At 40.7% G+C, this 14,554-nt stretch overlaps 1 protein-coding gene across 2 annotated transcripts in view; it reads left to right on the top strand.

Moving 5' to 3' along the window:
* Positions 1 to 747: 747 nt before the first annotated feature.
* The window catches only part of cntnap2a (contactin associated protein 2a), a 212,935-nt gene continuing 199,128 nt past the window's right edge, over positions 748 to 14,554 (top strand). The window contains exon 1 of one of the 2 annotated variants that reach the window (XR_003889730.1): positions 748 to 1,314. Coding sequence is in view for 1 of the 2 variants with exons in the window: in XM_029842494.1 (XP_029698354.1) it covers positions 1,218 to 1,314 (97 nt within the window). In the remaining variant the exon portion in view is untranslated. The remainder of the gene's footprint in view (positions 1,315 to 14,554) is intronic. The other variant, XM_029842494.1, reaches the window with a different exon arrangement.

The raw sequence follows: 14,554 nt of genomic DNA, 5'->3' as shown, positions 1-14,554 counted from the left end.
ACCCTGATTTTGATGAATCTGCAGTAGTGACTGAAATTTGATTACTTCTCAATATCCACAATGGAAAAAGCTCATTTGAAGACAGAAAGGATGGCATTGATTTCTAATTTATTGTTGATTTTCATTTTTAAATTAAAAAACAATCCCATCATCAACATTATTTATACTTTAACAACAACAATACTACTACTAGTACCAATAATAATAATAATAATAATAATAATACCTATTATTATTATTTATGGCCTGGAGAGATAACAGCCAGATATGTAAAACAATGAATCCTGTTCATTGTCTATAATTTAAAATGTTCAGTTCTTTTCTATATTTTCAGAAAAAATGACAAGACAAGTAAATGATGGTGCCATTTTCTGAAACAAAATCGAATCAAATGAAGAGGCCAAAGTTGGGACAGAAGTGATGCCTAACCATCCCTCCTCCCTAAAAATAAATAGCTATACCAGACCTGACAACTGTTTTCCTGTTTTCCGGGGACCCTCCTATGAGCACGCAGACAGAGAAAAGTGAAGCATGAAAATGGTGTTGGTTTAAATATTTTATCAAAGTTTTTTTTCTGAAGAAAAATAGATAGATGCCGCCAAACAGAAAGCGCGGGGGGGGGGGGGGGGGGACTATCTGGCAGAGAGCGAGAGAGAGGATATTAACTTTAGAGTCGCGATCGGTGCTGAGGAGCGCAGCACAACAAAAAGCTCAGACGCATCTTTTTTGAACACCGGCAGCTCCAACTGTCTTTTCACCGACCCACAGGTGGAGACACGGCTGATACGTTTGGCTCTGAAGGGGAGAAATAGCTGCAGACACAGATGCTCCGCGCTTAAGCACAGGGCAGCGGCTTGTGTGTCAGCGCGAATCTTACATCATCCCGTTATTGGAGAGAGAGCGAGAGAAGAGGAGAGGGAGAAAAAGAGAGAGACAAGAGTCAAAGAGAAAGAGAGAGAGAAGAGGAGAGAGAAAGGAAGAGGTGTAGAGAGCGACAGGAGTAAGAGAGGGAGGGAGAGAAGAGGGAGAGAGAATAAAGAGGGGGGAGAGAGGGGGAAAAGAGAAAGCGAGAGTGAGAAGGAGAGAGAGAGCGTCAGAGCTGATCGCCGTCAGTCCTAAACTGCAAAGCGAAGCTGACGGACCAGCGTCACCAGCACATTCTTCCTCTCCCAGAGTGTTTCCCACCGCTTCGAGCCGCATCTGCACCAACCGCGAAGATGCTCCGTCCTGCGCTGGGATCGACGTTGTTTTTGCCGGTCGCTCTGTGGATTTTCAACCACGCCAGCCACGCGCAGGGAGCTTTGCCAACAACCCGTAAGTTGTTGAGTCTTATTTTCTTTGGCCCCTGGTGGTTAATGGGGTGAGTCTTGTGTGTGAGTGGACTGCAAAGCGAGCGCGTCTTTGGAGCGGAGTGGTGGCGGCAGAGTCGGCGCGTTTCCTGGCGCGACTGCAGGTATCCCCACGGTGTCAGCCGGTGCTTTGGAGAGGTGTAAAAGCCCGGCTGTTAAGAAAGTGGTAGAATTGGTTTACCTCTTTGAGTTTATCATTTAAATAATTTATTTCATTTAAAGCCGGTTGGGTTTTGATTTATTGTGCCTCAATCCTTCCTCAGGCAAAGCGAATAGAAGCAATTTAAAACATTTCCACAAATCTGCAGCCGTTTGGGGACGTTTAAAAGGCTTTCCAAAGTGCTTTTGTTTTGTTTTTTACTGTTCCAGAGAACAGAGCATATCACTCGGTCTAGCAAACTCTGGAGTTACTTTTCAGTGAAACAGTGACTCATCTTTCAATATTCTCCAGTTTAATGCTCATTCTTTTCAACAGAATTTGCATCTCATTTCGTACCTATCATCTGCTATTGAAAAACTGGTTATGACTTTTCAACACCCGAGGATGGTGTGCTCACTTATTATTCTTTTGTTATCTTTTCCCATGATTACCAATCCTAAATCTGATTTCATATAAGTAAATGTCACACATTGCAATGTTCTACAGTGCAAAACAAACTAAACAACTAGAAATGTGTAGCATTTCCCCGTTGAGGGGCATCATTGATGAATGATGCAGATCTGATCTAAAAAGACCAGACAGTGTTTAGTTTTTGTAATGTCCTGGAATTATTTCCACTTGGTTTGGTGTCTTTCCAATGTTGCTGACTCCCGGTGTGATCGCTGGGGCTCCTCTGGTCCCTCGCCTCATTAATCATCCTGTGTGTGTGTGTGTGTGTGTGTGAGAGAGAGAGAGAGAGAGAGAGAGAGAGAGAGAGAAAGGGAGGACGAGAGAGAGAGCTTTGGTAAGTGTTACAGAAAAGGTAGAGGAGATTGACACACAGCGCTTTTTCCGAAGTTGTTCCTCATCGTGGCAGCATGGCGCACACAGGTTCCACAGTGGCAACATTCTAAAAATAAATCTTTATTGATCCGTTTATGGAAATTCTCAAAATGCCTGTATCCATTACTGGTAGACCTAGAAGAAGGTCTTTTAGAGGTACAAAAGTTATTCTTGTTTCATTGATCGGAGCGAATCTTATGCTTTTCCGCAAACTATTTTTGGGGCTCATAAGCTAGAAATATTTTCTGGTTTGCTTTTCCCCATTAAAATGAGGATCCCCGATAAAAATAAACATTCAAATATGTCATGTGCAACAGGCAGAGTACAGTTAGAATTAAAAGCAGCTGCCAACTCTAATAAAATCTCAAAAAATGCATTCATATTTGCACAAACAGTTCAGAGTATCTGAGTGTGATTTAGGGCTTGCCAAGCCCAAATGTGCGTGTGTGTAGTGGTGCACAAATTTAAGTGCTGACCCTACGCTTCCGCTGAGGAGATGTGCATCATCTGTCGAACAGACAATGTCATCGCCTCCACTGGTCTGGGGTATGCACAAAAAAAAGATGAACATCCTGCTGGGGTAAACACACTCATGCAGTAAAAGTCAATAGGCTGGTTGACCCAGCAATTGGGTGCACGGTGAATTAGTCATTTGAGTGTGTGTGTGTGCGTGTGTGTGTATGGTGTTGCATGTTTTGATATCTTTACGAAAAAAAAGTTTGCGGATCCCCGGAAAATGAAGCCACTAATGATGCACACGCACAGCTGAAGAAAACAAAATTACCTTCTTCCTTGTTGCAATTCAGTGTTCTCACACACAGCACTTGCACATCGAATATATCCTGTTTTATATTCACGTACTCCAGAACGCATATTGTACATACTTGGGCTAATTTTTCCTTCAACCAGCCTTTTTCCAGGCACCATGACAATTCATCTCTCCGTGTGCAAATTATGGGGTTTTACATTTTTAAAAGCCTCCACAACCTTGCTAAACGAAGCCTAAAGGATGGGCAACTTTAAGATACGCAACTTTAAGGGCTTTAAGTCTGTGTAGTAGTGTCACCGTGGGTGGCTAAATAGGAGGCCCCTAGAGCCTGTCTGATATAGAATCAGATTAGCCTTTTCCTATCTCATTAAGCGTGCCAGGCTATTTGACATAGACATCACTCTGCCTCAACCTCCAGGCCCACTGGAGGGCAGGACAGAGGCCCTTTTACAATATAAATCATTGGATGACACTAAAGGGGGAGATTTTTGTTTCATCTTGTTGGTAATATTCTGAGTTTGGGTTTGAGGCTGTAATTGTTGTACCCAATTAGGGAATAATTACGTGTTACCCCACAGTGAACGTAGAGTTGTTTTCTTTCAGATAAATATGTGTGATTATGATCACCGCTTACCACGATGGGAAAAAATGTCAGCGAGATGCTGTAATTTTCTGAAATCCAACACATTTAGTATAGTTTACTGTGTTTTGACTCCCAGGAGCAGGTGGTAATAACAGGCAGGAGGCAGACCAGTTTAGTTCAGATGCGATCTGACCAGCATTTGGTGTTTTAGCTGAATTTGGCCCTGTGTAGTCCTACAGGTGCACCTATTTGTTTTGGCTGCTCTTGTGTCCAGGTTTGTGCATTTATCGAGTCAGGGCTGGGATGCAAGGTCTACTTGTTAAGTGCATGATCATTTCTCTCTTTTGGCCTATATTGTCCTCTGCCTAGACAACTCTTTTCCACCTTCTGCTTTTTACCTTTGCTTTTTTTATTGCTTCTTTGGACTCCTGCTATTTTCCAATATATCTCTGTCATCCTAGGGGCCATTCTCCTTCCCTGTATCTCTTCTCATCTGCTCTTTACCCTCAAAAATCTCTTCCCACTGAGTAGGAACTCCTCTGAGACCTTTGACCCCTTGTGCATTGCTGTTGGTCACCTGTGCACCAGCAGTAGGAAGCAGTGATGTGACTAAGCTGTACTGTGCTGGCAAAATCAGTCCATGCTGACATTGTGCGGCACTAACTCTTATCTGTGGCTCAGGGCAGTAAATGGGTGCTCCCACAGCTGCATGCAATTCTTTAGTCTTTAGAAGCTCGACTGCATCCAAAGAAAGGAAAGCTTGTATTTCCCACTTGCATCCTCCACAGTGAAGACGTTTATAATGGCCTGGATGGTGGCATCAGGCCTTTAGTTGTCATTTCTTTATATTTCCATGTTTGCACAAGGGTGAGCTTCACGTATCTAATCCTAAAAACTGAAATAGTTTTTCTGGAAGCAAGAGTAGGCTTTTGGACCTTCTCTTCTCATATTTTCCAATCACACCTCCTGCTTTTTATAGGGTTATTGTCTAACCCTAATCCCTTGACCTAGTATTGTTTTTGATTCGTTCTCCTGTCACTCCACACTCGCTGGATATAAATATATTTGTTTAAAAAAATGACTCTTCAACAAGTGACAATGAGGCTGAATGTGTAGCCAACAAACCGAGATACTTTTTCTCTGGCGCCTAAACTCATTCTGTCCCATCAAGTGCATGAATATATCAGATCAATAAAGCATGATTTCATTATTCTCACTTAATTTCCCAAGCATATCAAACACCGACTGGTGTGGAATGTACTGTCAGAGATTTCTTTAATACCTTTTTTTCTGATTCACTGGGGCTTCTGTATTTGTCTCCTCGAAGAACTGACATTTCTCTCTTGGAGTTAAATGCTTCTGCAAGGCTATCTATGTTTCATCATGGGAGGGAGGCAGAGTGATATAAATGTGTACTGACAAGTCTTGTCGCAGAATTCCCTGAACAAAGTGAACGAAACATCCTTGCACATTACCACGTATACACGGAGGCCCTCGCAATAAAACTTTTCTCCTCCTCTCCATCTCCTGCCCCCTCTGCACTAAAGCTGAGACCATCTATCAGTACGGTAATCCTCGATTTATGTCAGTTTGACGCGATTGGAGATTACCTGTGAGATTGCTGCCGATAAATAGAGAAGCCTGGGATTTTGCCTTTGTTATGGGGAGACACATCTTGTTGTGTTGATATTGGACATGGTATGAAACATCTAAAGATATCCCTAATTTGCACAGAAGCCTCTCCCGTTCACTGCACCTGGGTACCGCCGACACCAGTAATCGTTTAATTCTGTTTTAGGGATGTACAAATACAGCCTCTGTATGTACATCAATGCGATTTGGTTTGCGTTCATTTGCAAATGTTCGTGTGCAAATGATTAAATCAGAAAGTTATTCTAGTGGAATGTGTTCTCATTAGAGCCTGCAAGATCTGTCTAGCTCATTAGACAAGGGTGTCCTGACATGGTGAGTGGGCATGAGATGCTAGAAGGAGGATGGGAGTAGGGCATTTCAAGAAAGAAAGATAATGAGAGACGTTTGAATGAGATTTCAGAATGGATTTTTGTTTTATTCATTCTCAGTCAATATGTAGAATTGTTTTTGTAATTTGGCGCTTCAGAAAATATGTGATGGCTAATGAATATTGTGCTTTATTACATATTATTAAATCTTTGTACCCCCAACAAGCAACAATGGCAAGGAAAAACTCCCCTTTAACAGGAAGAAACCTTGAGCAGGACCAGGCTCATGTAGGACCCTCCTGCTGATGGCCGGCTGGGTAGAGAGGGAGAAGAAGGGGGAAGGACAGGTAGAGGAGAGAATAGGCAGAGATCATAGAGCAGGGGTCACCAACCTTTTTGAAACCAAGAGCTACGTCATGGGTACCGAGTTGTGTGAAGGGCTACCGCTTGACACACTCCTCTAAAAATGTTGAGTTTTCACCAGACCCTTTCAACCATAAGAAACTAAACTATTTTAACAATTCATAAACTATGTTGAACCATGTTTTAAAAAGTTATGCAACATTTAAAAAAAACTTTCATATTGAATAAATCTTAACTGAACAAATCTACTGCAATTCTGCTCAAAATCTGTTACATTTTATAAACACACTTTTTACCTCATGGGCCTTCTCTGACTGTAGAATGCTTCCCGGTGGGTAGTTAGCATTGTAGCTTTCATGATGCGTAGTGAAGCGTCGCTCCACATTGTGCTGCTTCGCCGTCATCACAGTCACCCCACAAATGCAAAATACACACCTTCCTTTCACAGTAGTAAAAAATTACTCTTCCTCCATTCACTTTGAAAATGATAAATTTACTGTCTTCTTTTTACCATGTTTTTGGGGTAGAAAATTGCACTCCACTCACCATCTTCACTGCCCGCTAGTTTACTCTCCACAAGCGCCAATGTTCTTTCATACGCACAATACTGACCTTTGAACTAGGTCAGAGTTCACCTTCACTTTATTTATATTTTTATTTATTTTTAAGACATTGTCATTTAAAAATCAATGTAAATGCAGGTGTGATTTAAAAACAATAGCGGTAGAAACATTTTTCTTAGACACACCTTGCGAGTTTTGCTATTTTTAGAACAGGCTTGCGGGCGACTCATGTGGTCATTGCGGGCGACTTGGTGCCCACGGGCACTGTGTTGGTGACCCCTGTCATAGAGATACATTAATAGTACAAGCTGCTGGTATAAGAGTAGAATGGGTCAGCAGGGTCGGAGGTTGGCAGGCAAGCATACAGCTATAAAGACAGCTAGACCTGTTGATGGATAGGGGGGGGGGGGAAATCAGAGAAACTATACAAGAAACAACATCATCAATGATTTACTCAGAGAGGAGAGGAGAGGAGAGTAAAGGAGTCAGTTAAGGTTTCGAATGATTGGGGCTAAGAAAGCACCCTGTGCATGAACAGACTGGATTGAGAGAGTGAATTTTCAGTCTTTGAAAGGTCTGAAAATTACAGTCGGTGTTGCAGATGTAAATGCCAGGTAATGACACGGCAATTTAAGTCATTTTGTCTGAACTTCAAAGCATTTGAACCTTTTATGCAATTGATGTGATACTGGCGTCGTTCCACAGACGGCTTTTTATTGCTATGTTGTAGCATTGAGAATGCGTTTTTCAGAGAAGGTATAACCCAATATTTGTCAAGTCTAAAAACACACAAAATATAATTGCTGCTTCATACACTCTGGCTGTATTGCTAATCTCACTTTTCTGTAAATCTGTTGCGTTTAAAATCTAACAAACCTTTTTGTGCTACAGTCATGATGGTCATTCATCTTTGATTGTATTTTATGCTTCAGCCAAGCATAAAAGCTGCAATATTGATTTTACCACAGCTAAATTTTGGCTCTTTGGGAGAACAGCTTGGTTTACTATAAACATCCACAGGATACATTTGACAAATGCACCACAGCAACTTTACAGATTGACACCAACTTTTCACAATACACTTCTAGTAGCGACTATAGAAATGTCAAACGCTGGACAGAAAATCAACTTCCTGTCTTTGTATTTTACCAAACCTCTGTAATATGCTGCTCTGTTTAGCATCCCTATTGCTCTATAAACAACACACTTGACTGGTTTTTCATTTGCTTCTACTGCATTACTGAATATCAAAGCATTGATTTTTCCACTTACATCCATGGAGGTAACACAGACATGCTGAGTCCTAATGACTTTATAATGTACAATGGGAATTTCATAAAAAATTCCACCAATTTATTAGCCTTTAAACTTAAACATCAATTAAGTGTTTTAGATGAGAAAATAATCAGCATATATTGCTTAGATATTATTTAGTCATTAGCTAGTTATCCAGCAGTAGCTGTAATCTTTATATAGAGGTGGACTGAGCGTATTGTGGGTAGAGACTTACATTATCGACCTGGCTTGTCTTTCTGTTTGAGTTTCTTCTCTGACATTAACCATTTATTCTGCATGTGCAATGGGCATGATGGGTAGCTGAGGAATTTCAGGGATTAAAGATAAAACTAAAGCACACCATCTGCTCACCTTACTTATCTGTGCATGCTATCGCATACAAAGATAAGCAGAGCCTCAGATTTTGTCCAACACCATTTTGTTTGAAAGTGAGATTGTGGATATTGAATGGGAATGTGTGTGCCCGAGGACTCTCTAAATGAATGTTGGAATTGTAGTCAGCAGCTTGCACTGCAAGTGTGCCGCAGAAAAGGACATCAAGCCTCAGCTGAGACAAATGTTGTTATTACCCTCCTCTTTTGGATTCCAGTTGTTTTAAGCCACTTAACTACTCCATTTATAGCCTGAGGTTAAGTGAATTAATCTTTGGATCCTTTCCCCCCTTTTTATTGAAACACAAAAGAAAAACACAAGTCAGTCACTCACTCACATGAGAAACAACCTGTAAAAAAGTGTCATATTGAATACCAAAATACAAATTCTATAAGCAAAGTGAGGACATTTTTGGGAAGTGTGGACATTTGGGCTGGTCTTCACATCTTCCCTTAAAAGATTTCACACAAAATTATCTTGGTGGCATGTCCTTTATTTGCCCATAAGAGCCAAGTGTTAGCTTGATTTCCACACACAGATTTTAAGTATTCATAGTATACAATTGTATGAAATTAAATCAAATGTAAAAAACAAGCTGTGCAAAAATGTGGGAACCCTTGTCATTTTGTTGCTTTGATGGCCTGTATCGAATCATCACAAGATAATTGGACACACAAAGTTGGTTTGGTGAGCTCGTTAAGCCTTGAACTTAATGACAAAAGGTATTTAAGGTGGCCAAATGCCAGTTCTCATTCTGTTTGACTCTCCTCTGAAGAGCTGCAACATGGGAGCCTCAAAACAAATTTCTGATCACCTCAAAACCAAGATTATCCAGCATTATGGTTTAGGGGAAGATTACAAAAAGCGGTCCAAAAGATTTCAGCTGTCAGTTTCCACTGTCAGGAACATTGTGAGGAAATGGAAGGCCATGGGCACAGTTCTTGTTAAGCCCAGAAGTGGTAAGCCAAGAAAAATTGCAGAGAGGCAAAGACGAAGGATGGTCAAACTGGTTAAAAACAACCCACAGACCACCTCCAAAGACTTGCAAGGATATCTTGCTGCAGACAGTGTCGCTGTGCATCGGTCAACAATACAGCACAATTTGCACAAGGAAAGGCTATACGGAAGAGTAATGCGGAAGAAGCCTTTTCTTCACAGTCGCCACAAACTGTGTCGCCTGAGGTATGCAAAATAACATTTGGACAAGCCAATATCATTTTAGAATAAGATACTGGAGACTGATAAAACAAAAATTGAATTGTTTGGTCACAACAAGAGGCGGTATGCATGGCGGCAAAAGAACACAGAATTCGAAGAAAAACACCTGCTTCCCACAGTAAAATTTGGTGGAGGTTCCATCATGCTGTGGGGCTGTGTGGCCAGTGCTAGTACTGGGAATCTTGTTAAAATTGAGGGTCGCATAGATTCCACTCAGTATCAGCAGATTCTTGAGAATAATGTTCAAGAGTCTGTCACAAAGTTGAAGTTGTGCCGGGGATGGGTGTTTCAACAAGACAGTGACCCCAAATATTGCTCAAAATCTACCCGAGCATTCATGCAGAGGAACAAGTACAATGTTTTGGAATGGCCATCCCAGTCTCCAGATTTGAATATCATTGAGAATCTGTGGGATGACTTGAAGCAGGCTGTCCATGCTCGAAATCCTTCAAACATCACTGAATTACAGAGGTTTTGCCAGGTGGAATGGGCCAAAATACCATCATCCAGGATCCAGACACTCATCCAGGCTGTTATTTTTGCAAAAGGAGGCTCTACTAAGTACTAATATGATTTTTCTATTAAGGTGCCCAAATTTATGCACAGGCCTTTTTTTTGTTTTGGGGCATATTGCACATTTTCTGTTAACCCAGTAAACCTCATTTCACTGCTGAAATATGATTGTGTTCATCAGTTATTTGATATATCAAAATTAAGTTGTGAATTAAAACACCCAATGATTGGTGAATAAAAATAATGCCAATTGTCAAGGGTGCCCAAACTTTCTCATACCGCTGTAGTTGTGATGGATAGGGCTATGGTGAAGGGGTTGGGAATGTCTCATTTATCTATGAATGTCCTCACAGAGATAGGAGCAGTGGTCTTTATGTCCAATTGAGAAATTGGAAAGTGGAAACACCAAATTCTGTTTAGGATTTGAACGTTCAGGTTTTTTTTTTTTTTAAATTTTTGGTTGGCCAAACAAAAATAAGCCTTTTAAGAGAAGAAATCAGTGTGGGTACAGAGGAAGATTTAACAACTAGGCTGCCTGAGGCAGAAACATATACAGGGCTCACCGGCTCATCTGATGTTCTCCACTTTCTTCCCTAACCTTCATTTCTCCTAAGTAGGTTCTACTTTTTTCTTTTACAATGTAGAATAAGACAGAACATGTGATATATCACTGGAGGACAATATTTCTAAATGTCGGTTCTTGCAATTTATACTATATATTTATAAGATGTATCCTGGGTGTTGTATATTGACTGTGTTTAATAAGATGCAGCTTGTGTTGACTGCAGAAGGTGAGGAGGTTGTGATGCAGGGATGGGTCTTAGTAGTTGCCGAGGGTGATGCTTGCTGACAGCCACTTAAACTCATGATTCCAAAACTATAAAATAGATAGGTCAATGGGGAAAATGTTGCAGTAAACCAAAAAAAAAAAAAAAGAATAAAGAAATAAAGAAAGGCCATGCTCTCATCCTGGGCACCAAAAGGGCTGCAGCTGGGGTAGATGTTGCCGATTTATCAAATAATGTTGCTGCAACAAAAACGTTGGTGAAAATATAATCAGGAAATTATAAACAAAATATAAACAGGAAAATAGTACAGTTAAATGGACAGCTATGGATACAGGCTACCATACTGGGGAATTACAAACATGAAACATATGTCTCGACCCAACATAAAAAATGAAACACCGCAGGCACAAGGCGGAATTAAAATAGCCCTCAAAGCTGAGCATGCACAAACCTGCAGGTAGCATTATTTGATCGGCAGGAAAATATAAAAATAGAAGTACTTGAATTTGCGGTTACATGTTTTATGGGTCAATATATACAATCAAATAAAACCTTCTCCCGATAGTTTGTGCAATGGTGAGATGGCTGTAGAATTTGTTTAGTTGGCGGTGTTGGACGCAAAGTGTTAAATTATGGAGTGTAACTGGAGAAGATCAACAAGAGAAGACATCCCCCTCTTGGCAGCAATACTGTAGTGATCCTTCATGTACTTCATAAATAATGTTTGGCAGAGCACAAAAACTGGCCTGCATTCAATTCACATGTAAGCAGCCAAGTTTAATTGTGTCCTGCCGTCAACTTGCACAATCAATCAGCGTTAATTAGCAACAGCTGTAAAACCTGTCGCTGTCATTTGTTGTCGCTCTTCACCGATTCTCGCTGGATCGAGTTTAAATGCTGCTAGTGCTATGTCGATTTTACCAGAGCAAGAATTACTGTTGGGACCTGGTGAATCCATATATTTCACCGACTGGGATTCCAGACCTGTCAGTCCATGACATTAAGAAGCAACTCCTCATGTTTGGTGTAATTCTGATTAGCCCATTAACCCTTGTGTGGTGTTCGGGTCTGTGGGACCCAGCTTGTGTTGTGCACCTGAATGGGTTGAATTTCAAGTTCAAAGAAATAAAAGTCAGTAGTTTTGAAAAACCTTACTTCACTTGTAAATTTGTTTCCACTCATCTTGATTTTAATTTATTTTCTTTATTATGTTTTAAATAATAAGTTATAAATGTGATCTAACAAAGGTAAAGGGCAAATATTAACCATATATATTGTTTATGCTGCTTGTAATTGGGATAAGGTAAACATCTGTTCAGTATTTTAACATAAAAGTGTTTGATGTGAGGCATTAAAAGCCACAAAATGCAACGGGTCCATCAGACCCACAAACGCTGGCTGAGTAACAACAATATGAACATTACACAAGGCTTTTGGTGCCCTTTTCAAGTAATGATGGTGGTTTTGTTGCCACTGATTAGCAAATCTGAGCAACAGAGCAGTTGTATGCAGACAGTGCATTGAGCTTTTGTTTTGACACTCTTTTCAGTGTGTTGGTGTGTATTTAGGGTCCTCTTGGATGTTCATGACAGCGTGAGAGAGGAAGCTGAGGCTAAATGTGGATGTGGTCCATTAGCTTCTGTTCGAGGTGCTGATACAAGCTATGATTAGTCGGACAAGGGTCGCTGGTCCCTCTTTATATTTTTATTTGTCATGCTTTTCTATTTCGTTACTTAATTTACTCCAGCCTTTATCTTTTTGTGTTTGCCTTATGCGTTCTACATTGCCTCTTTAGGTTTCCTCTTTCTCCCTATTTAAAGGTAGCATGTTCTGCTATAAAGTATTTGCTATATGTTATATATTTTTAATGCAATAACCTGCTTTTTATAAGCAGCAAACTTCATTTTATTGTTGGTGCTGTCTGCTCTACCTGTGGAAGGACAATTGGAGTGGTTGAGGATTAATGAGGCTAACATGGAGCAAGTAGTTACACTTGCGACTTGGTGTGTTTATACCTCTCTGCTACCAGCCCCTCCTGCTGTGGAGCCAGCTCACTTTTCAGGTATGGGGGACACCTGTCAGGCTGACAACTTCTCTTATTTTGATTAATCTGAAGACCTTCTTTTGTCAGAAAGCTTAAAAACAGTAATTGTACATCTACAGTCATTGATCTACTTAAGCTAGTTCAGCATAGTGCAGAGTTGTCCAAACCTTTAGCATCACCTTTAGCATCATCTTTAGTATACAGGTCGGTCGGTCCGTCCGTCCGTCGTTAGTTCAGTGGTCAGGCTCTGAGTTTCTGTACAAAATGGAAAACCTGTCGCCTCCTCTTTTTTGTGCTCTAATTCCATAATTCTGGTTATTCCTGCCCTTTGCTCAAGGGTCAAATTATTAATGAATATATTCTGTGAGAGTCTATTAACAAGCCCTTCTTGAGTTGCAGGAAGTGCCACCTAGACACTATTAAAGATGGCAGTGCAGTGGTTGGAGTCAGGGCAATCCTTTAACTGCTAATTTGATAAATTCAGAATTTCATTTAACCGCCGTTATGCGGTTAATTAATACACAGCACAGCAGACATACAGTATATCTGCAAAATTGTTTTAACATCATTGCTTATCAAATGGGCTGTCTGCTGGCATCGTGACTGGTTGTCTAGAAATGAAACAATGCTGGCCAACATGGAGGGGATTATCACGTGGATGATCGCAGGATCATTTTTAGCTCTTTAATCTGTCTGGGATGGATGTTGAGTTTGACTGCGTCCATGAAACAGGACAAAAATACATACGCAGGCTGGCAGATAATAATATGTAATAATAATATGTGTTAATAAAATGTGCGATCAACTAACTGTGCCTTGCAAAGGTATTGCAGCAGGTTTAGCACCAATAGCAAAGATATTATTAGCTGTTTTTCAAGAAGAATAAATGCATAAATGTGTCTTTATGTCTGTGTCTCCCATGAACCCTTTGTCTTGTTGGTATTTGGCGATTAGAAGTCGATTACACCTCACACTCCTCTATTGTGTGGAACTTGGCTTCATATTTAGGAGAGCAGCATGCCATCGTGCGTGAGAGGCGAGGAGAGGTAGACGCTCTTTGGCATTCTTTGAAAAAGCACAGCACAAAGAGCTGCTCCGAAAGCTCAGCATGGTGCAGAAAACATGACATGTTGTCCTGAATCCTTGGATCCTTTAGAGCCTATAGGTAGTATTAGAAGAGTTCAATTTTAGCATTTTTAGAAAGAAACACCCAGACTTCCCGTTTGATAAACATAACTGTGGTCTATATGAAAAACATTGCTACAACACTCCTGTTTACATCAAAATATTGTCCCTTAAGAGCCATAAAATCAATAAAAATAGAAGGAAAAAATACCATTTGTCTTCCAGAAAAGAGGTTAGGAAAAGTTCTTCAAGTGTCATTTGTGCACTTACTGTTCCTAAAACACAAACAACAAACTCAGTGACCTGTCGGAAAATGAGGGTTCGCAGGGAAGATAAGAGGACCAGGGCCCTGGAAGTACTGTTTAGTCAGCACAGTGTGTCAGCCGGCTAATGGACAGATGTGCCGCAGACTCTCCCGGAATGGGATCCAAACCCATTAGCAACTGAAACACTTCAAAGGGTGGTAATGCGTGATTCTGTGAAGCCGCCCTCATGTGTGCTCTCTTACATGGTTTCATAGGTTCTCTGTCGGGTTGTTTGGGCATTTGAACTTTGCGCCCAATGTCCGTCAACTCTGCTGGGTCTTTATAGATGCAAGTTCTGAAAAAATGGCAAAGAAAGAGCTTCT

This window comes from Takifugu rubripes, chromosome 10 (genome assembly GCF_901000725.2).
Source record: "Takifugu rubripes chromosome 10, fTakRub1.2, whole genome shotgun sequence".
NCBI lineage: Eukaryota > Metazoa > Chordata > Actinopteri > Tetraodontiformes > Tetraodontidae > Takifugu > Takifugu rubripes.
The sequence above is the reverse complement of the archived record's forward strand: the minus strand, read 5'-3'. Positions and strand labels throughout refer to the sequence as shown.